The sequence below is a fragment of the Copadichromis virginalis genome, linkage group LG6 (assembly GCF_057382275.1).
Source record: "Copadichromis virginalis isolate Kocher_CV1m ecotype Utaka linkage group LG6, C_Virginalis_male_GT1.1, whole genome shotgun sequence".
Classification (NCBI taxonomy): Eukaryota; Metazoa; Chordata; class Actinopteri; order Cichliformes; family Cichlidae; genus Copadichromis; species Copadichromis virginalis.
In genome coordinates, this window is record NC_140623.1 from 987,031 (window position 1) to 1,010,595 (window position 23,565).

The 23,565-nt window shown below is 40.1% G+C and overlaps 1 protein-coding gene across 5 annotated transcripts in view; it reads right to left on the bottom strand.

Moving 5' to 3' along the window:
• Window positions 1-6: 6 nt before the first annotated feature.
• Window positions 7-23,565, bottom strand: part of myom2a (myomesin 2a) — a 29,224-nt gene continuing 5,665 nt past the window's right edge. For 2 of the 5 annotated variants that reach the window (XM_085458147.1, XM_085458149.1), the window contains 31 exons: window positions 22,846-22,934; window positions 22,729-22,767; window positions 21,716-21,880; window positions 21,450-21,611; window positions 20,019-20,160; window positions 19,060-19,259; window positions 18,924-18,977; window positions 17,107-17,234; window positions 15,912-16,095; window positions 13,010-13,184; window positions 12,153-12,274; window positions 11,352-11,539; window positions 11,075-11,201; window positions 10,580-10,758; window positions 10,363-10,477; window positions 9,587-9,746; window positions 8,870-8,976; window positions 8,685-8,729; window positions 8,462-8,598; window positions 6,652-6,796; window positions 6,440-6,499; window positions 6,249-6,316; window positions 5,988-6,101; window positions 5,835-5,922; window positions 5,692-5,730; window positions 3,480-3,585; window positions 2,800-2,963; window positions 2,607-2,643; window positions 2,496-2,518; window positions 2,043-2,098; window positions 7-1,348 (listed from right to left, as the gene is read on the bottom strand). In XM_085458147.1, the coding sequence (XP_085314273.1) occupies window positions 842-1,348; window positions 2,043-2,098; window positions 2,496-2,518; window positions 2,607-2,643; window positions 2,800-2,963; window positions 3,480-3,585; window positions 5,692-5,730; window positions 5,835-5,922; window positions 5,988-6,101; window positions 6,249-6,316; window positions 6,440-6,499; window positions 6,652-6,796; window positions 8,462-8,598; window positions 8,685-8,729; window positions 8,870-8,976; window positions 9,587-9,746; window positions 10,363-10,477; window positions 10,580-10,758; window positions 11,075-11,201; window positions 11,352-11,539; window positions 12,153-12,274; window positions 13,010-13,184; window positions 15,912-16,095; window positions 17,107-17,234; window positions 18,924-18,977; window positions 19,060-19,259; window positions 20,019-20,160; window positions 21,450-21,611; window positions 21,716-21,880; window positions 22,729-22,767; window positions 22,846-22,934 (3,925 nt within the window). In that variant the 3' untranslated portion in view covers window positions 7-841. Of the gene's footprint in view, window positions 1,349-2,042; window positions 2,099-2,495; window positions 2,519-2,606; window positions 2,644-2,799; window positions 2,964-3,479; window positions 3,586-5,691; window positions 5,731-5,834; window positions 5,923-5,987; window positions 6,102-6,248; window positions 6,317-6,439; window positions 6,500-6,651; window positions 6,797-8,461; window positions 8,599-8,684; window positions 8,730-8,869; window positions 8,977-9,586; window positions 9,747-10,362; window positions 10,478-10,579; window positions 10,759-11,074; window positions 11,202-11,351; window positions 11,540-12,152; window positions 12,275-13,009; window positions 13,185-15,911; window positions 16,096-17,106; window positions 17,235-18,923; window positions 18,978-19,047; window positions 19,260-20,018; window positions 20,161-21,449; window positions 21,612-21,715; window positions 21,881-22,728; window positions 22,768-22,845; window positions 22,935-23,565 lie in introns of all 5 variants that reach the window. The other 3 variants (XM_085458150.1, XM_085458151.1, XM_085458148.1) reach the window with 2 other exon arrangements.

A 23,565-nucleotide genomic window follows, 5' to 3' on the forward strand; every position in this document is an offset into this window, starting at 1 on the left:
CAAAAGTAGGTTGAGAAGTAAAGTTTATTGCCATCACAAAGCACTGGGGAGGAAGACATAATGTGTCACAGACAGAAGAGCCTCTCAGGTACAGAGACAAGGGCTGTGAATGTTTTTGTTCACAGACAAACTAACCCTGGGAGAAGAATGGCTGGAGCACAAACACAGTAACCTGGTATTTGCACATTTTCACCCAGGTACTAACATTACCCCACATCTGTACCTGCTGACTCCCAGCTCATCCACTTTGATACTGGTGTATTACAACTTGGATCTTATTTTTGTAGGTTTTGATATTATTTGCTTTGTTTTGTATAATATCACACTCTTTGACATAAGTGCTAAATGTAGGGAAACACAGTAACAGAGAAGATTAAGATTAAAGCACTGAAACTGGAGCTTAAACCTAAAATATTTACTAATTTCTTTAATTTTGTCCTCTAAAACTCTGCTTATCTCTTTGTAAGACAGTTCACTGACTTACTTTTTTGTGTCACTAATACCCAAGTTGTAATAGAGCATAAATATCCTTTGACATCCACAATTTGTTGCAGGCATTTCACTGACATTGCATAGTGGAAGGTGCAGCCTTTAAAACTTTGTAATGAATATACACGGACATTTTATGTTTCTCAGTGTTTTTCTTGTGTTAAAAGGAACCACTTTAAAGACATATGATGGCCCATACATGACTGTGAGGTGTAGTCCAGAGTAAGCAGCAGTTTTTGAAGTGGGACTTTGACGTTATCTAAATCTAAATAAACTTTAAAGTAAGAGCTCATTGTTTCACACTAATGCTTATAAATCAGTGTTGATAACAGCGAACATTAACCCCCACATTCTACTTCCTGGGTGGAGTTGGAGACTTCATGAATCTGGGTGGGGTTGGAGACTTAACACTGCGTGGTGGAGTAGGAGACTTCGGGGTAGGGGTTGGAGACTTGGAGATTGGGGTGGAGGCTGGAGTTGGGCTCTTCATGGATGGCGCTGGGGTCTGGGTTTTAGAAGGGGTGGGGGTTGGGGTCTTGGAAGGGGGAGCTGGGGACTTTGGCAGCACAGGCGTGGTGGCGGCTGCTTTGGCCTGCCCCAGTTTGGGCTCAGGGATCTTCTCTCCGTGCCTGTAGACGCTGACAGTGATTTCCACAAACTCACCACCATACTTGTTCCGTACATTGATGCTGTACTTTCCGGAGTCTTCGGGGGTGACTTTGTTAATGACGAGGCTGGCAAACTTGCCACCGTCAAACATGACCCTGGTGTGCTCAGTGGAAGCGACTTCCTGCTCGTTCTTGAACCAGGTGACCTCAGGAGTAGGCTCGCCCCACACGGTGCAGGTGAGGCTCAGGGACTAGAAAGGACCAACAGTCAACTCAAATCAAAATATATTCACAGAATACGATTCATATTTTAGGTTTGTTACATTCTTACACAAAGATTTATTTATTCATGTGTTTATTAAACTAATGAAAATTGTTGTAATCACTTGACATAATGAGGTCAGACATTATAGTATTTATTTATTATTAACTCTGACCCACAATTTGAAGTTGAAGTTGGCATTTCTTTTTAAACATTTTTAGAATGAACCTTAAACTGCAGACTAAATATGAATTGAGGCATGACATCTGAACAAAAGCCATCCAAAGAAGTGTTTTGTCAATACTGTTATCAATACTGTACGCAGCAGTACATCTCAGACTATGGTGTAACACAGGGGTGGGCAACTCCAGGCTTCCTGGGCTGGTGTCCCTGCAGGTTTTAGATGTGTCCTTGAACCAACACAGCTGATTCAAATGGCTAAATTAGCTCCTCAACATGTCCTGAAGTTCTCCAGGTAAAGAACTAATCATGTGATTCAGGTGTGAGATCTAAAACCTGCAGGACACCGGCCCTCGAGGCCTGAACTTGCCCATCCCTCTTTTCACTCTCTGTGTTTATCCACCACTCTGCATTTAATCATTACTCAAGCATCATCTTCCACAACGTGTCTTTTCTCCCTCTGTGAAAAGAGACGTTGATTGCCGAGTTTGGAAAATGTTTACCTTCTCCTCCATAATGGTGACCACATCAGGTAGACCACCAACCACTCTACCACGGTCTGAACAGAAAAAGAAAAAGTCACTTTTCACTCCCAGACTTAGAAATCAAAGATCTTAAAACTACAGCAATCTGTCTTTTTACATTTATTGTGTAGTGTTGTTATTGTGCACTAGTAGATCAAGTCTGAGATGTTCAGGGGGAGGAAGAGGAAGAATGAGTAAGACATTCATTTCTACTTTGCCTTTAAAATAAAATACCTTGCCCACAAATTCCTGTGAAAATTTTCAGAATGCTTAAAGAGCTGTCGAGGGCACTTGTGATTATCAATTTTTTGTCCTTGTAAGATGTGCGCATAGTATAAACAGCTTAAAAAATAATTAACCAATGTACCTTTATTGAAAGATACATGAGGAATCTCTCTCAAACTGTCTCAATACAAGTTGTGAAATACTCACTCTTCTCAGCGAATGCAGCCGCCCTAAAAGACGAAGAGGAAATTCGATTTGATTAAAATTTGACATGATTAAAACCGCATGTCTACAAACTTGTAACATCAAAACACTTACTTAAGTCTTAGGTACTCCTCATAGGCATCTGTATATGCTACAAAACAAATGATTACAATGGAGTCAATTTTTCAAAGACAAAAGGTTTCACATCTTAGAAACTCCAAAATAAATAGACAAATAAATAAGACAATCACAGCAAAAGAGAAAAACTGTAATGAAAACAAATGGTGGCACAGATGGAGGTTTTTACCTTGTCCAGAGAGGTCAAAAGTCCGGGTGTGGGTCTTGACGCCATCTGAGATCTCCATGGAGTAATGACCCTTCTCCTTATCGGACGGATCGCAGATCTGCATCCAGGCCATCTCAGCTGTACCGCCAATCCTCATCTTCTCAGAGGAGGCAATCTTACTCTCCCTGCGGGTTTACATCATGGATCTCAAAACTTCGTTATTAATTCATACAGAGTGAAAAAACAAACACAGACATTTCGTAGGCTGCTTTCAAATGTGAGATATAGTGACTCTAAGGCATAATGTCTGTGTGCTTTTACACCCCTTTAAAAACTAGCAGTGCTTCTCTACAATATTAAACACTCCTGATCAAAGTTGGACACAAACAAACCCCACAAGTGACACATTTGCATGACATCTCCTTTTGCTAACTGAGCCACCCACAGAACTACTCAAAACATCTGTGTTTGAAGTGTTTCATAGAAAATTTGTTTCAAAAGATGTTATGATTCAATGCTGTCTCACATGCAGCAGCCTGGGTAAGCTCACAGACTGCCTATAAGTGTCTGTGAATAATGAACTTTTGTTCCATATAAACAGTAAAACAAAATATCTCAAAAAGTAAAATAGCTAAACCTTAAAATGATAAACTAAAAAGAGATATTTGAATAATCTAAAATATTTAAATTCACGACTGTACTTGTGCTTCCAGATGGTTTTCATCTCCTCTGTATAGTAGTTCATGTAGCACTGCAGTCTGATGCCCTCTGGAGTACACTGCAACACCAGCTCAGAAGCAGATGCACCTAAAGACAACCACCATGAAACGCACAGGCACCAACAATAGGGAAATGACTTCAGAATGTCATCACAGCCTCGTCTCTTAGCCAAAGCAGACTTAATGTAAATTTGTGTATTTAGAGAAAAGCTGGGGTTCTCAGAATTGTTTCCAGGTTAACATGTACACGTACTTTATCCTTCTGAACCAGTTTCCAGCTCTGTCAGCATCAAACTGCAGCAGTACTGTTGCAGCTGACTTTGGTGCAGCTTTTCCACTGGACTTTTCTTAAGAAAGGCACTTCTAGTATATGTATATATTAGGGGTGCAACGATACACAAAATTCACGGTTCGGTTCGGTTCGATACTTTGGTGTCACGGTTCGATATTTTTTCGATACAAAAAAAATGTTCATGCCTTTTTAATTTGTCATTTATTAAAATTATAAATATATATTTTAACTCAAAAGTACAGTTTTTAAATTTAACCCTAACCCTTGTGCGTGTTTTTTATTTTGACAGCGAATGCGCACCTGCGGACCACTTATGTGCAGCCCTGGTTATTTAGCTCGTCATATTGCAGCCACAGAAATTATTTTGTCCATGAAACCATAAAGCTGCACTTTCTTTTTGCCTTATAGTCTGATTTGTCATAACTTCTCCGTTTTGTGGTAAGCTTTTCTTTGGCTGTCACTTCTTCACCCTGACCTGTCTTATTTGGCTCAGCAGAACTAAAATATATATCTGTCTGTGAAGGTTCTCAGTCATCCAGGTCATCATAGTCAAATATAAATCCTGCTGCTTTTACACACGGACTCACATAAGCTCAGCGATTCTCTGCGCGATCAACCTCTCACATGTTTAAGCTGCGGGAGATTTCACTTGTCATGTTTGCATAGTAAGCTAACGATTAATAAGACGATGTCAGAGGAATTGGTGCGCAAATTATCATCACTCACAGATCAGTGCTGTCGCTCTCTATACACAGTTCGCACGATTGCAAAGTGAAAGCAAAAAAACAAGCGCAAATTCAAACACGATTTCAATATGTCACATATTGACAGTGGCTCACCGATGCCAATGACATAATTACCCAGCTACATTTCTGAAAGAATGCAAAAGCATTGACATATATTTTTCCTTCTTACAATAGCCCGACGGGCAGGGAAGAGATAGATTTTGGTAGCCCGACTGAAAAAATCGCTAGCCCCAGGACATCAGGCTAGCGATATTGCAAGCCCTGTATCTGATTGAGGAATCATGCATCTTTGGAAAAGAGAGTTTATTACAGAGAAATGGCTCTTTCCAAAATAAAAGCTATACTATCCGCTTCTTCTGGGTTATATTCTCAGCAGCATAAGGAGAATCATGTGCTAACAGCTGTCTAAATGACTCGGCTAAAGTTAGTAGCATGCTTGTTGTTTTTGTCTTTGCACTAGGATGATGTCAGCGTAAATGTGCAGTCATATTCGTTGTGTTCCCACTAGTGCTTTCAGGTTAATCTCGTTGAAATGACCTTAACACCACAACATGGCAAATCTCCTTTAACGAGCTACCGCCGATCGCCCCGTGCATGGGGCTAGACGGCCAACACATTAACGAGCTAACTGCGCTAACACACTAGTTCCCACCCATGTAATTGAGCATTGCATGGCACATCCAACATACTGTTTTACTTTAGTCCATGACTCGCTTACCTTCAGGGTCATACGTCACATGAAAACCAAAATAATTCCAAACGCCAGATCTGAATGAGGGTGGGGGAGGTGCCCTGCGCTCTTCCTTCTGACTATGCTGTCTGTGTGGAGCGCTCAGTGGATCTGCGCTTGACAGTGCAGCCTAGGCGGAGTAGTCGAACGCAGATTCACTGAGCGCTCCACACAGACAGCATCGTCAGAAGGAAAGTTGATAAAATAAATTACAAATGTTGTATTGTTCGATACATACGCATACCGAACCGAAAGCACTGTATCGAACGGTTCAATATCGATACGAATATCGTTGCACCCCTAGTATATATATATATATATATATATATATATATATACACACACATATACATACATACACTGGCCTATGCAGCAAAGATATTTTAACAGTTTGAGATGCTGTGTAAGTTAGCTGATCCAACCTACCAGCGATCTGGGCGATGGCATTGATGATGTCATCAAACACTGGAAATCAAAGTGGGAAAAACGACACAATGAATATGGTACAGAAACCTAATATGACAATACCAAGAGATAATAGCTGACCCATCACAACACTAAAAATTTACCTTTGCCTGAAATGTCAAACACAGATGTGTCCTTTCCTCTGTCGTCACTGAGTACTGCCTTGTAAACACCATGATCTTTTCTGGAGAACTGAATAAAAACAAGGTTATTTTATATTACATTATATTTTTCAGTGTGGATTGTGCAGATGTTACCAGTGGGAGGGGAAGAGCACAGGATCCAGACATGACATTGGGGGGAGTATCTGGAACAATCTCCTCATCGTCTTTGTACCAGTGTAAAGTTGACTCCTTCTTCACATTAGCCACCTGACAAGTACAAAGATTAAAGGATTTTGTTTTTACAAGAAAGCAAAGCAATAAGAAGTGAAACAGAATCAATGAACATGTGGAAAGCACATCTGACATGTGGTTCAGAGTTACAGGAAATCCTACATAATTACGTGGTTTTGTTACCTTGCAGACGAGCATAACAGTACAATCCTCGGTGACAGTAAAATATAGATACTCAGAGAAATGTGGGCCTACAAGGACAAGAACAAAGAACCACATGAATGACATAAATTAAGGCCGCACACATCTCTAAATCCATTATTTTACTCAAACTTGCTTACTACTTGTGCCAAAGTCATCAAAAATATTCATACCTTGCTTCCTAATGTGCTCTTTCCTCTGAAACTCAGCCTCCTTCAGAGCAGCCTTGAACACTGAATGAGTAAAAAACAGACACAGATGAAATGCTCGCTGTGCTGCCCTTTTGGTTGGTGCAATCAGAGAAACAGAGGTTTTTATAAGTTTCCAAAGTAGTATTCCAACACGAGTTATATGGACTTCTATGTGAGAGATGGAAAACTCTCACCATCTCCGACCAGGACCAGGGAGCTCTGGGTTTTGGCCTTGCCATCATGGATCTGAACAGTATATGTGCCCTCATTGGCTCTGGTGAAATGATCCACTGTCATCTGGATGATTCCAGTGGCCACATCGTGACTGATCTTCTGTCCCTAAGAGGAATAAAATGATGAAAATATTAAACTATGAGAATTTCAATGTGTTTAAATACTTTTGCCACTCATTTGTAAAAAAGAAAAGACTACTTTACAGTATCTGTTCTGCTTTTAAGAAACTAGAATAATATAATAAAAGATTTGTAAAGTTTCCTTGTCTTTGTTCAAGTTACATATGGGTTCCTTTACATATTTAGCTAAACTTTACTTTTCTTAGTAGTCATATTATCATGTGGAAACATTTTATTTTGAATGAAACTAAAGAATAAAAATGAAGTGAGCCTGAGCTGACTGCTTGGCAAGAATGATGTTTGTGTGTTTGTCTGGTTGGGTTTTTCTGACTGAATGCTGTTTGAGATCATATCAGTTCAAGAATGATGTGAACCAAAGCTGGGAAAAAGGAGAACAAGAAATGCAGGAAGTTTTACTCTTAAGTCCTCAACTTCATATTTATGTCATGTAATGGAATGTGTAGAATGAAAGTCCAAAACGCAAACTTCAGATGTAGACTCGATGAAACAAAAGGCCAGCTGCTGATTTAGCTGATGAAATCCAACTTAGATGCAAACTGAAGTTAAATAATACAAGATGCAAAGTAACTAAATCCAGGAAACCAGAAGAAACATTCCAGGAAACAGAAAGGGAAATATGACATGACAAGTAAACACACCCAAACTAAGGCTTTAAATACACACAGGGCGGCTGTAGCTCATGAACAGGTCATCCACTAATCGATCCGTGGCCGTTCTAGTCTTCATGCCAAAGATGTGGAACCTTGAGCTGCTCTAGATGCGTGAATTGTGAATGTCAGAGAAAAAGCACTTAGATGTAGTGCGTGTTTAAATGTGTGTGTGAATAGGTGAATTAGACATGCTGTAGAAAGCGTTTCGAGTCCTCGGGTACAATAGAAGTGCACTATATAAGAACCATTTACCAGTTACATGCAGACACAGAGGGCAATCAGGGATGAGTGAAAACACCTGGGTAACAGAAAACAGCTGAAACCAATCAAAGACAATAATACAGGGGAAGTGAAACAAAATACAACACGAGACATAAATGACTATCAAAATAAAACAAAATAAAACACCCAAACAGAGAACACCTAACAGAGGAGACAACTTGACCAGATACACACAGACACTGGGAAGGCTAAAGGCTACACAAAGTGTCAGAAACATAAAAAATATTAAAGATTAACAGAAACCATATTACAAAGATAGTAAGAACTTAAGACTAAACATGGAGACATTACTAAAAGAATAAAATCATGAAAGTGATAAACTAAACTCTAAATAATCAAACTCAAACAACTAAAATCAAAATAGAGGATGCTTAATGACTAATAAGAATTCAATGTCCTAAAAGCAAGAGTTCAAAATATCTCGATGCGTGGGAATGTTCAATCATTCAGGTAAGAAAATCCCCAAAAGTTGATTCTGTTCATCTGCATGTAGCATTTTTGATGGGAGAAAGGACAGTGGGATGACTGACGAAACGCTTCTCCCACTGAGAACGCTACGTCCAGATGAACAGAATCAAGAATTCAAAATGTGTGATTGTATTTTTCTATTAGGACTGAAGAGACACAGAAGAGAAGACATACAACTCACTCATAATTAGATTTCACACTCACTCATTTCTGAAAGGTCGACACCTTACCTCCCCACTCGTGACTTCTTTGTCGTTGACAATGAATCTATAGGACACAGATGGTGAAAGTTTGACTGCCTGCAACCAGAATCGCACGTGTCCTTTCTCCAGAACCTCATAGTTCAGACCATGTTTCAGAGGAACAACTGAAAAAGAAAAAGACATTTAAAAATTAAATTAGTAAGAAACAAACTGGATGTAAATGGGTTTGATGGGGAGGCACAACACTCACTCGGATGTCTGATGGCATAGCTGAGCTCCAACATAGTGTTCAGGGCTGCGGGAAAGATTCAAGAAAACAAATATACTCATAAAGAAACAATTCGGAGCGAGAAGAACTAAGGGGCTCTGAATTATGAAATCTGATGTTTTTATGACTGCTTTTGACATATAGAGCAACTTGTAGACATGACTGACCATCCTCAGTGAGAGTATGGCTGGCAGAGACTCCATCTGTGTCAGTGACGATGACAGAGTATTTGCCCAAATCATCTTTATCAGGGTTAGTGAAAGTAAGTCTGGACCTGTGAAATAAAGGTAAGATCCATTACAGTCAGGACATTTAAAGCAGTTTTCAACTGGGATTCAACAGGGTGTCAAACAAAAATTCTTTCACAAGTCACTTAATTCTTACTATAAATTTAATTTCCATTCAAATTTGCTGTTATTTAAAACAGTGGGTTTGTTACAGTGTCATGTTACATATCCTAATGGTATAGTCCTCACTATTTCCTCATACTCTTATTAAAAATATTCTGGTACATTTTGGTCAGTCAAACTTTTTTTTACTTTAAACTTAAATCAGTAAATTCCCATTAAATGCTAAGGCAATACAATCACCTGTGACTTTTTGGCCAGAAAAAAATGCAAAAAAGTGGCCAATAATGAGCTTTTTTAGAAAACACTTGAATGAACTATTAGCTTTTTGAATGGAAACATAAAAACTTGATCCGGCTGTGTTTCATGTTTTCATTTTGAGTTCACCGAAGCAAGATGACAAAGCAAACTAGTTCAGGCCCCGAGGGAGAAGCTCATTGTTTGCGCTGGTGTATTTACTGAATGATTCATTAGATTCGTCCCGCTGTCACAAACGAAGGACACAGAACAAAGTCAAAGCTCAAAGATCAAGCTTACGTTCTGCCTTTAGTTGTGACAGCCACTCTGGGACAGTCACTGATGAGTTTGTAGTTCTTCGACCACACAAACTTGGACGTCTCGCAGATTTCACAGGCCTCAAGAGACAGGAAGACATCTCCAGTCTCCTCATCCACACCAGCCACAATCTCCTTTGTGCCTGCAAATTACACGTGAAACCCTCCAGTGAGTAATAACAAAAATAAAATACTCGCTGTCATAAATAATCAGATAATAGTCAGATAATCTGTGTGGTTTTAATTCTAAACTTAGTGTCATAAATTAAACTGATAATCATGATATGAACAAATTCAATTTGCATTGCAGTAATTTGCATGTGTTTGCAGGGAGAAGTGATCAAAGATATTCACCTTCCAAAGTGTGTACACATCTTTTCAATGATATGTCAAATATTACAAAGTAAGGAAGAAAGCATTACTATGTGTCTGTAGAAATGAAAAAAGTAAACTACATGAAAGCACTACAGCCTCTATGTTTAGACTGTGTGAGAGAAATTCCCAAAATACTGTGATACCACACATAAGTTTTCATTTGTATATGAAATTTGACATCTCTAGTGAATGCTAAAGTTCTCTACTTAAAAATGCTTAACTGTAATTATCAGTGATTTTGTGTTTTATGTCTGCTCATACGATGTCTAAGTATTTTAATAAAAGACAATTATCATGCTGTCGTCTCACATGTCTCTGAATGTTTTGCCAATATAAAGGATAAAGTGCAGAGCTGGCTGCACACGTTCAGTTTGTTTTCATCACCTGGAATAGCTTTAGCACAGACCGGCTCTGACAACTGGGAAGGTTTTCCAACACCGTGTGCATTGACAGCACGGACTCTGAACACATAGCTTTCACCTTCCTCCAGTCCAGTCACCTACGAAAACCAGGGAAATATCATCACATGGAGAGTGTGACTTGGGTGTGGAAAGAGGGTTGGCCATTTGTTGGAATATGCATGATGCACCAGATTTGCTACCTGCAGGTAACGGTGGCTCACAGCTTCCTGATTCACAGTGACGAACTCTGATGAGCCCTTCTTAGCCATGTCCACAAAGTATCCAGTGACAGCACTTGCTCCAGTATAAATGGGAGCCCTCCACAGGATGACCAGAGAGTGGCTTCTGACCTCACTGAAGCTCAAGTCATAGGCTGGGCCTTGAATTTACAGAAACATCATCAGTTCCAGAAAGAACACACGACGCACGAGCTGTAGTTGAACTGGAGTCAACGCAACTTAACTGACATTTTTATCAGTTAAGTTTTTTATTTTTATTTTTTGGGCTGGAATTCAAATGTTTTTTTTTAACCTTTAATACATTTTAAAAGCCTTGGATGCTCATTTTATTGATACATTTGCAGGAGTTCAACAGGCATTTTGGTGAATTTGCCTCTGTCAAAACAACAGCTGCCATACTCACTGTGAGATGCAGAGATAACTCTACAGAATAAAGTCACATGGACAATCCTGTACCTGGCTCTTCCATGGTCCAAGCTTCACATTTCATTGGAACGCTGGCAGCAGATGGTAGACCAACACCAGCCATGTTACCAGCAGTGACCCTGAACTCGTAAAAAGTTCCCTCCTTCAGATTTTCCACCTAAAATAACGTGTGGCACAATCATCAAATGAATGAATAAAGTAGTAATAATAAAGTGAGTAAATGTAAATTAATCAAATTTAGCTTTATCAAGTACAAGAAAAGAAAACTTTAAGAAAGAAAATCTTAATCTTGTGTCTGATTACTCACAGTGCACATTCTTTCTGTGACAGCGTTTAGGTTGACCTCCTTCCAGACTAAAGTGTCAGCGTCCCGCTTATCAATGTAGTAAGCGTTAACCTTGGAGCCACCACAGTGTTTGGGACTCTTCCAGGCCACAGTTATGGAGGAACCATCAGAACTCAGCATGGTGATCCCAAAGGGAGAGCTGGGAGTTGCTGAATTACAAAGTTTCACATTTAATGAAGCTTCATATTTAAACTTTGTATGACATCATCTTACATAACGTCTTTCAAAGTTCAACATTTTTTAATCAATCTAGGAAACGATGACTGTGATTGGCTGCATGTGAGCCTGTCATGCACTTTCTCACACTTCACTGAGCAGCCTGCAAAGTTTTATCGTAAAGTTTTCAACTCTTGTGCTGAGTAACTGTCAGACTTTGAAGTGTGAAGTGTTTTGTAGAGTCCTGTTAAAAATACGTCTCTGTGTGATCAAAACACAATAATGTAAAGTGAAAGGTGGATAAAGAGAAAGCTGTGGGTAAGTAAGGGGGGGACAAAAGTAAACACAGCTATTGAATACATACCATACTCAGCCCCCTTGCCTGCACAGAATAATGAAATGAATCACACTGAGCATCACGTTGGTTCAAGGACTCTGGTAATCTTAAGAAACACCATTTCTCTTAAATTATACATTCTCCAATGTATTCCTCTATTTTTTCAAAGAAATGTACATTTCTTTGAAAAAAATGACAGTTTCAAAGAGCGTTTTAACTTTTCAGAGGCAGCATATAAATCGCAATCATGAACTTGATAATACTCTTACCGAGTGCAGGCTCCACAGCAATGGGAGAGGACTCCTGTGACTCCTCACTGAGGCCAAAGAGGTTGACGGCTTGGACACGGAACACATAGGTCTCCCCTGGGATCAGGCCGTGCACCACAAACCTGAGGCACGCACACACTCATTTTTTAAATCAAATACATATAAAACCTCTTGAAGTCTTTCCTCTTGTTTCTATATATTTCTTTTTTTAAATATTATTTTTTTGGGGGGGGGGGGGGGGTGCATTTGTCTTTATTGAACAGTGACAGTGAAAGATGGACAGGAAAGTGGGGAGAGAGTGAGAGAGGGGAAGACACACGGCAAAGGGCCACAGCTCGGACTCAAAGCTCGCTCGCTTCTTCTGGTCACAGGGCGTGTGGTCACCTGCTCACCTATTGAGCTAAACCAGTGCCCACATCAGATATTTCTATGTACATATTGTTATTCTGGCTAAACTATTTTTTGTGAGCTCCACTCACAAAAGCCATCGTGAGTTTATCTTCAGATTTGAGAAAGTCAGCTGATATTGGGAATACTGCAGAATAAAGTATAAAACAAGCTAGAAAATTGTTGAAATCATCATCATTTATCCATGACTCCACAACCTGCCTTTGCCTTATATTAAACCTGACACATTGCTCAGGGACTCTCAGACTGAGCTCTCTGTGTGCTGTGGAGTTACTGCACTCCTGTGTAACACTCCTCTAGAGGAGACACTTTATTTATATTCATTAAATTCTTTTTTTCCTTCTTGTTCAAAAGGCTGAGAAGCAAAAACTCGTGTTTTGCCAAACTGGTGTCGTTTGAAACATCTGAATCACAGTAAGACCATCGTGTAACATTTTTGTCCCTCTTACCTGGTATGTTTGAAGGGTTTATGGTTGCATGCAAACCACTCCTTGGCTCCAACGACACGGCCGTCGATGTAATATCCCATGAGGTGTTTCAGGTGTTTGGGGGCCTCCCACTGCACAAACACAGATGACTTGGTGTTCCTAGTAGCAACAACATGGCCAGGAGCAGAGGGGACGCCTGTGCGGCAAAGAAAAAACATATATCAGAATCAGAATCAGAATACTTTATTGATCCCTGGGGGAAATTATTTTTTGTTACAGTGCTCCATTATAAACCAACATTAAGACAAGACAGACAATATGCTAACTAAGAATAGTACAATATATACATATATATACATACATACATAAGTCACTCATAAATAAATAGCTGGAAAAGAAACATGTGTAGTTGTAGCAGCAAACTGTGTTAAGTGGATGCGTTGTACAGGGAGATGGCCACAGGCAGGAAAGATTTCCTGTGTCGTTCAGTGGTGCTTTTCGGTAATCTCAGTCTCTCACTGAACGTGCTCCTGTGACTGACCAACATGTCATGGAGTGGGTGGGAGGTGTTATCCAACATTGTCTTTATCTTGGACAGCATTCGCCTCTCCGACACCACCTTGAGGGAGTCCAGCTCCATCCCCACAAGATTGCTGGCCTTACGGATTAGTTTATAGAGTCTGTTGGCATCTGCGACCCTCAGCCTGCTCCCCCAGCATGCAACAGCATAGAGGATCGCACTGGCCACAACAGACTCGTAGAAAATCCTCAGCATTTTCTGGCAGATGTTGAAGGACCTCAGTCGCCTCAAAAAATAGAGACGACTCTGGCCCTTCCTGTAAAGTGCTGTGGTGTTTTTAGCCCAGTCCAGTTTATTGTCAATGTGTACTCCAAGGTATTTATAGTCCTCCACAATGTCAACACTGACCCCCTGGATTGAAACAGGGGTCAAGTGTTTCCTGGTCTTCCTGAAGTCCACGATCAGTTCCTTGGTCTTTGCCACATTGAGCTGCAGATGATTCTGCTCACACCATGTGACAAAGGAGTCGACCACAGCCCGGTACTCTGTCTCATCATCCCTGCTGATGCATCCAACCACCGCAGAGTCATCAGAAAACTTCTGAAGATGGCAGGTCTCTGTGCAGTGGCTGAAGTCTGTGGTGTAGAGGGTGAAGAGGAAGGGGGAGAGGACAGTCCCCTGTGGTGCCCCTGTGTTGCTGATCACCTTGTCAGACACACACTGTGGGAGACGTACATATTGTGGTCTTCCTGTCAGGTAATCAACAATCCAGGACACCAGAGAAGCATCCACCTGCATCGCTGCTAACTTATCACCCAGGAGGGTCGGCCTGATGGTGTTGAAAGCACTGGAAAAGTCAAAAAACATGACCCTCACAGTGCTCGCCGGCTGGTCCAGATGGGTGTAGACACGATTGAGCAGGTAGATGATGGTGTCCTCAGTTCCGAGACGAGGCTGATAAGCGAACTGAAGGGGATCCAGATGTGGTCTTACTATGGGTCGCAGCTGGTCCAGGATGAGCCTTTCCAGGGTCTTCATGATGTGGGAGGTCAATGCCACGGGCCTATAATCCTGGGGGCCACTGGGACGTGGCGTCTTTGGTACAGGGACGAGGCATGATGTCTTCCACATCACTGGGACCCTCTGCAGACTCAGACTCAGCATAAACAGTTTATGAAAGACTCCACACAGCTGGGGGGCACAGGTCTTGAGGACGAGGGGACTCACTCCGTCTGGTCCAGCAGACTTGCCTGAGTGAAGTCTCCTCATTTGCATCTCAACCTGGTATTGAGTGAAGGTGATGGGTGGGGGAGGGGTGTCAGGAATCTCACAGGAGGCAACAGCGCCATGTGAAGAGAGAGGCTGGCACAGTGGTGTGGCTCTGGATTCCAGGCTATATACATGTAATATTAATTAATTACCAAAAGTATACAAAGCTGAAAGTGTTAAAGTGGAAAAAAGGACAAGGACAGAATGATTCCACAACTGATGACCTCAGACATCAAACCAGTTGTAAATATTTTTTTCTGTATTAAAGAACGTTTTATTCAAATGACTAATTAATGTATCAGTTACTAACAATTTACTTTCTTACAGAACAGAAATCATGACAATTAGCTGTAAATAATACTCACTGAAGCTTTGACTTCCACCTACTTGTCTGCAGGTTACAGCTACAGCACGTTACTGCTACTCAAAAAACATGCATGCATTCGATATTTGTGCTGTGTTCTGTGTTCCTGTATATTGTGTGCACAAACACAGTGATTAAACACAGCACAGAGGACTTGTTTTTCAGTTCCCATGGAATGGCTTTGCCATGCCTTTTTGCAGAACAGGATGTTTAAGCAGAACACTGTGACAGAGGAGCGTTTCTGGGATTTAATTTGAATTTAGGCACGAGAGCCCAGAATAATCCCATTTTGCTTTATCAACTTCTCGTTACCCTGTAATATAACAGCTTACTAAGCCATCCCCAAGTGCTCCAGTTCATCACTTATAGTGAGAACAAACACACACAGAGCAGAGAGTGAAAGAGTGAACTTACAGCAGTGTGAAAAAAGTGCTTTTAAAGTGTGTTTGATATTTTTCTGTACATACCAATTGGAAGTTCAGTACCTGCAAAACACAGTCAATCACTTTTGAAATAAACTGTATTTGGGCTTTTCATGCATTTGTTTTTGTGGACACATTTACATGTATGCACTAAAACACTTTGCTTAAGGTAGACAAACACAAAAAAAGTTGTTTTAGTGACCTTCCCATCTGGACCTTTAATATCTATAATTCTAATAAATTACAAAATTTGACGATTCAGCATTTCTTCACAGGTTTTTGTGTGCATTGTGCTTTGCTGGATATATAATCATGTGTCTTTAAGTCTGCACTGATCCTGGCTCTTACCATCTTCATCAACCTTTTGGATGGGCTCAGAGGGCGCAGAGGCCTCGCTGGAGCCATACATGTTGACCGAATACACTCGGAACTGGTACTTTTGCCCGTCTTGCAAATCAAAAACTGGGTAACGAGGGGAGTGCAGTTTGACTGTTGTGTTGATCCGCTGCCAGTCTCCAGTGCCTGCTAAGCACTGTGTGGGAAAGTCAGGGAGGGGGGCAAATGAGAAGGTATAGCCATATGTGTTGTGGCACAGACAAAAAGAGCAGCTTTTATACTGTGTTTTACAAAGTTAAATCTCACTTTTGTTAAATTAATTAAATCATTTAAGATATAAGAATCATAAATAACAAAGTGTATGTTTGTGTGTGCCAAAAGGGTTAAAAATAAAATCAATCTTTGTGTGAATTCTGCTATTGACATGTAACTGAACCGGGGGCAATGCTAACACTGTTATTCAAGCTAAACCTGATGAAAACATTCTCTCACTTTTTCGGGAAATATAATAAACATATTGTGTAAATGTCAACATTTTTAGCAAGACTGTTTACAACTTGACTGGCTTGCTTAATGTGTGGCATTAAAAATACTATAAAAAGCACAATACATCAGATACAATATGTAATAAACAAGATTTCAGACTATCATCAACTTGAAATCTAGCATCTCAATATATAGCTACTATCACACAAATTTATATTACATTTGAACTTCTTGTATAAGCATTCACTATGGCTACTATATGAATTTGTTTGCAATATATTATAAGCTCACAGCTATGTTTACATCCTTGCGATTATATGCATTAAAACATGTCATGTGACTCTATACTGGTTGCAGTAAATCCATTGTTCCATATTTACACTGGGTAGCAAAACCCTGTTTAAACCCACGGAAGCTTCTCTAAAGATGAGATCAAAAGTTCAAAAATGTATCAAACTGAAATCTGGAGATATGCTAGTGTAGAGTTCTCTGTGTGAAATAAAAAAAAAACAAAGAAAAGAAAAAAAACATGTAGTTTGGGGTATTGAAGTTTCACGCAACCCAAACGTAATACAGCTTCGTTTGTGTGTAGTGCTGCCATTTAAGTAAAACTTGAGAGGACATTTAAATGTGACTGTCTTGTTTATCCCTCAGCTACAGTACCAAGGTTAAATCGGCTAAACTGAGAGCAACTGATGGGCAAAAGTGAAGCAGCACACACCTTCTCGATGACGTACCACAGTGGAGCTCGTCCACGGGGGCTAGGAGGCTTCCAGCTCAGCACGACATATGATTTGAAAATTTCGGATGCATGCACATCTGTGGGTTCACCTGGAATAGTTACGTAGCCTAGATTGGGAGTGAACAGTGTTGAGGCATAACGTACACAGAACAGCAGCCACTGCAGAAGTCCCACATTATTCACTTTTTGTACTCAGGTTTTTATCTGTGGCTACAATGTAGCTTGCCATGTGTGTGAATGTACACACATGGGTGGATGACTGAATGTAGTGTAAAGCTGGGCGATCGTGGCTCAAGAGTTGGGAGTTCGCCTTGTAATCGGAAGGTTGCTAGTTCGAGCCCCGGCTTGGACAGTCTTGGTCGTTGTGTCCTTGGGCAAGACACTTCACCCGTTGCCTACTGGTGGTGGTCAGAGGTGGTGGCGCCAGTGTCTGGCAGCCTCGCCTCTGTCAGTGCGCTACAGGGTGGTTGTGGCTATAATGTAGCTTGAAATCACCAGTGTGTGTGGATGACTGGATGTGTAAAGTGCTTTGGGGTCCTTAGGGACTAGTAAAGCACTATATAAATACAGGCCATTTACCATTTAAAGTGACTTTTACAATGCTTCTAATGTTACTGTTGAGCTTGCTTTCAAAGGCAGAGAGGAGATTAAATATTCACCGCTATATGGACTTCAATAACGCATTTTCATAGAATTGTACTTATAAGTGATGAAAACAAACACAACTAAGTCCTGCCTTTTTCTCGCTTGTTAAATTCTAAAAGTGCTGATCAGCAGGACAATAACATTGGTGGAATTTTATTAAAGATTAAATAATTATTTTTGGTAGCATTCAACAATAATTACATATCCAAATGCTACACTAGAGCTGCCACAGCCTCGTATGTGGTTTGGTGGCTCAATGCTCACAAAACACACAATATTTTAGTTTTGTTTAACTACAAGTTTCATATACAGCAGTTAGCCATTAGATAAACCAGAACATGGATAAAAACCCCTGATATCATATTTCAGATTTAAAAAAAAATAGAAATATTAACTAAAAGGACGTATCAAAGTTAAAGTTAACAGTGAAATGTGGGACTTCTACAATAGCCTTGATTGTGATATTATACAAATATGTAATATTTTTGATATTTTCTATTAGTTTCTAAAATTAGTTTTCATCTGTTATAAGTTTTTGTTAAAGTAGTATATTATATTAAGTGGACACAATTTAAAGAGAAAACTGTTTCAGTTAAAGTGTGAATGGAAAAAGTTCGATTAGATCAAAGACAGCACCACAAAAGTTAAGCTGGGAAGGCTCTGGAAAACAGTTTTCCCTGTGTTGTTTAAAAAAAACCTTATGAGAAAATGACAGATTAGTTCTAAGATCCGCATTAAAATGTTTTTCCTTCTCATGTTTTCTTCGTTGAAAAAGATACGAATGTAAAGGTCAGAATTCAAACGCCACACCTTAAGATGAAAACATATTCCTGTAATAGTGACTAATTTAATCATGCAGCACTCATTTGTTACTGGAATAATGATCATGTCCAATAAACAGGTATAAATGGAAAGAAAATTCACTGATAGTGGAACAGAAAACAGAACAGAACAGCAAACAAACATCAGTGAGAGTTTGATCAGGGAAGATGCCTTTTTAAGCAAACATCCCCATAAAATGTAAAATGTTCTCATGATGGTGCTGCTGGGGTTGAGTGACAGATGTTAGTATTTAGTGAGATTGTGAGGTGGTGGCTTAAAGATAGGGGAAACAAAAACTGTGAAACCAGACGAGTGTGTAACCACTATACCTTCCAGGTCATCATCCTTTATCACTATGTCGTATTTTCCTTCAATTTTAATCACTGTTGCAGGAAATGACAACAGATCGGTCAGAAAACGCTGGCATCCTGCTGTCCTGTATTTTGTATTTACCTTCATCTGTACCTTGCAGTCTCTCACTCTCTGCAGCGTCCAGGGCCGTCACTTTGTCTGACTTGCGTGAGGGCCTGCTGATGCCACTGCTGTTCACGGCTCTGACCCGGAAGTAGTAGGAGTGGCCAACCCTTAAGCCATGTACTGGGTATTTGCAGATCTTCACTGGGGCGTCGTTGCACTGCACCCAAGTGTCAGTGCCAGCTTCACACCTTTACAGCAAATAAACTCTCCATTATCATGAAATTAATATCTTTTTATAAGAAAGTACTTCACATGACATTTTATATTTGTTATGAGGCAATTTTGACAAGCTGAGAAGTTAAAGTATCCTAATAAACTGGTGAGAAGGGCTGCACTTGCAAGTATTTTTGTTTAAAGAAAACTGCAGTCCAGACCTTTCACCAGTTGAAAACATTTGGTGCATCATGAAATGAAAAAGATGACATAGAAGATCATACAGCAGGCAAAAATAGGGCAAAACTGATCTCCCAACCCTCCGCTGTAACCATCTGGTTGTTAAAAGAAGAGGGGATGGAGTCAGCTGTAAACATGGCTCTGCACCAACGTTTTTTTCAAAGATGTGTTGCTGCCATCAAATCGAAAATAAGGTATATTGTTTTTCTTAAAATGGTTCATTTTCCCACTTTAAACATCTGTTTAAAATATAAACATATGTTATTAAATACATTTTCAATGTTCCACTGTTAATAAAATACGCGTTCATGAGATTTGCAAATCCCACAAGTCTTATATGCACTTTATGTAACCATGAAAATAAGCAAATCATATCTGGCATTTGGTGTGAAAAGATACATTTAATTTAGAAAATCTTCTAAGGAGTGCAGCTCTAATAACTATGACTCACTTCCTTGGCATTAAGTGCAGTATAATTCCACTGTATTCATGTCAGTGTGCCAACTGTGGTCTATTTAAAGAGAGCTGGAAGCCTTCTCAAGATTAAAACTGACCGATCCACAAAGTATCCAGTGATGGGTGCCTCGTTGACAGTGTTTGGGGGTTTCCAGGCAACTAGGACATAGTCCGAATTGATGTCATAGGCCTTTACGCTCATTGGTGCGCCGGGGGCTCCGGGTGCAGAGGGAGCAGCATCTAGGGAATAAAGAAACACGGGTATGTTGGGGAGGAAGAATGGAAGACGAATGGTGATAGACACAACTATTATGGCTCCACCGCTTATTTGCATACTATGCCTAATGTGTGGTAACAGGAAATAAGGAGTCAATAACACCTGTTTTAAATCTATGTACTGCTGTGAGTATAGAAAAGATTAGGAACTCTTAATTTAATTGCTAACTAATAAAACATTTCATTTTGCCAACCAAGCTTTCACTTGCTCAAGATACAAGACACATCATTTACCACATTTACCACCATTTGCATAGTGTAGTTATTTTTCTTTGTTAGGGGCATATAAACCTGCGTCTCATCTGCATAGCAACGGAGAGGCTTCTAAAAGTACAGCCAAGGGGCAGAAGATAAAAGCAGAGGTCCAAGTATTGATCTCTGTGGTACCCCACATGAGACCAGAGCTGAGGACTTACACAAAATGTTCTCTCAGCCAGGTAAGACCTAAACCATGCAGAGCATTCCCCTAAAAATCTTTAGCCAGGAGGATGGCATTAACAACCCTAGGCAAAACAGATTCTGTGCCAAGCAGAGATTTAAAACCAGACTGAAAAGTCTCAAGGTCACTATTTTCATCTAAAAAGGTTTTTTAGTTCTCCAGAACTTCAGAGAAAAAGAAAAGCTTGTAAATAGCCCTAAAATTTGATAAAATACTGTAGCATGCTTAAAAGGTTTGGGAAAAATACCAGATGAGAAACTGCTATCGAGGACAGATGGAGAGATGGAAGAGTAGAAATGACCTCTTTAAATAATCAAGGTGGAACAACATCAGCAGGGAAACCTGTGGGCTTCAGATGACCAACAACCTCATACAATAAAAAGAAAGTTACAGGCTCAAACTGGCCAAAAGCAGCAGAGCAAGGAACAGTGACTGAGGTGTCAAGAGCAGACGTGGTGATATCTGAGCCCTGGCATTATTCACCTGTTCCACAAAGAAATTCTCACCTCAGAGGAAGGTTCAACAGTGTTACGTATTTTCATTTTTAACCAACTTATCTTCATTTTTTTCTTTTATCTATTATTACACTACACATAATCAGACTATCATATATATTAACCAGATTATAGTTGGGTATTTTAAGTAAGGTAAGTTATAAGTGGTAAGTTTAAAGTTTCTAAGGTTTGTGCTATTCTATCTCTTTTGCTCATTCATGGCTTTTTAAAATTTTTTTCCATTGCTCTATTTATTCTAAACAGCGATTTCTGATTTGTTCTTTCAAAGTCGATCACGTGGTGTTAGGACTGTGTCCTACCTGAGACAAACAGGTAGGCGCTATGCTCAGCAGTGCCGTCCTTTGTGAAGATCCGAAGCGTGTAGAGGCCCTCATCATCCTTGGCCAGGTGAGGCAGCGTGAGAGAGGCAGCACCTCCACCCACTGACATCTCCACCAGTTTACTTGGTTTCAGCAGTTTATCTTTTAGAATACAAGATAGAGGACATAATGAGAAGTGACCAAACTCCACAGTCAACCGACAGTGCCACACACAAACATAATGAAAGAATGAAAGAAGGTCTGACCATCTCTGTACCACTGGGCAATGGGTGGTATGTTGGGGAGATCGGGGACCACCACCATTGTACACACCAGTCTGATGGAGTTGCCCTCCACACCAAAAGACACTGGGAACCGGTCAAGCAGGCTGACATCCAGCTTACTGGCATGGATCTCAGTCAGATGAGGCACTGGAGGACAAGATTTGCAACATCATTAGCAATCAGATAATAATCGTATTTTGTGGATATGTGGAGAGAACATGTTTGCAATATCAGAATGATAATGTAGAACCACAATGGATTTATGAACATAAATCTGACATTTTTTCAATATAACTATATGGTCTTGTCATTCAAAAGCATCAAAATTCAGTATACGTGTCCAGGAGCCAAAATGAGGTCTGAGATTTGCTATCTTAGACGTCAATGATTTTAAGGAAATTTTGTGACACTGTCCCTTGCTTTGGCAACCACAGGCTGTGATTTCCACAAAGTGATGTGTGATGAGTGTTTCACTTTAAACGTGGACTTGGTTTAAGAGCTTTCAAGTACAATCAGCACATCCAGTAACATTAAGAAAGTAGAAACAATTTGTAGTCACAGTTATTTCTCTGGAACTTTTAAAAAATGTGTCCATAAGGAGTGAACAGCATGAGTTTTTTCATTTCAACAATGTATACAATAAATCTTAAATAAGGTAATCCAGCTTAATTAGTTTTGACAAAGGAGATGTCTGGTGTTTTTAGTCTAAATGAAATCTTGTGGAGGTTAGTATTTTCTGGACTGCTCATTATTTAAATCCCAACATGTACATAAATGTTTCGATCGCTTGCTGCTCATCTAAAGACAGATCTGTGTTTTGTTTTTCTTCAGAGGGAGTCACGGGACAGGAACAGCTTGCTATCAGTTTCCACTTCTTATCAGGCCTCTCATTGCTTGCTGCTATTTGAAGTGTCATGATTCCATGAGCTTGTGTCTGGGCGTGACACCTCAATCCCCACACTCCCCAGTCTTACTAACTCCCTTTATGCTCTCACCTAAACCAAGATGGCAGGACTCTCCGGCTCCAGCTGGTCCTGTGAAGAAAAGACGTTTATGTTTACAGAGAAAGACATGGGAGGTGAGCAATGTCTTTAAGAAAGAGGGAGACTTACTCTTCACAATAATTTTAGCTTTGCTGGTAGCTGTGCCATGCTGGTTGGTTGCCACAGCACTGTACTCAGCAGTATCACTCACAACACACCTACAAGGTCAGCCAGAGTAGGAAGAAGTCACTGATTGCAGTATATCAACATTTATATTTGATTTGATGCCATTTGGTTTGAAGAACATGTATTATTTAGGTTAATAGAAGGTAAAATGCAAGCAATTGTGTTGAGACTCAAGAAGAGTCTGAGGTTTAGAATAGAAGGAAGAAATTTGACCTTCAGCCTGAGCTGAACTATTTTAAAAGATCCATTTTCCCAGCTGTGTTGGACATAGATGCATCCTTCTTGTCACTTGGTGCTTTTTGCATAAAGAATGTGAAAATGACTGATTCTGAAGAAGTTTGGCAAATAAACTACGATGTTCTCAGTGACCTTCAATGCTACGACGGTCCAGAGATATTCCAATTCTCAGAGAGAGGGAGGGACAGAGAGAAGCGGAGCGCAGTCAGAGGAATTCATGGCTCGAATGACGCAAAGGTCAGCACTCCAACATGAACAGCTGAGGGGTCTTGAAGATGACGAAAAGAAGCAGGCTGCAGCCTCACCCTCAATTTAGCAATCTCCCCTCTAACTCTCCAGCTGACTGTCAGATAATGTCAAGATATCGATATAATGTGCTAACAAAATAAAAGTCCTGTAAGTGTAAACATCTACGCTGAGCATGAG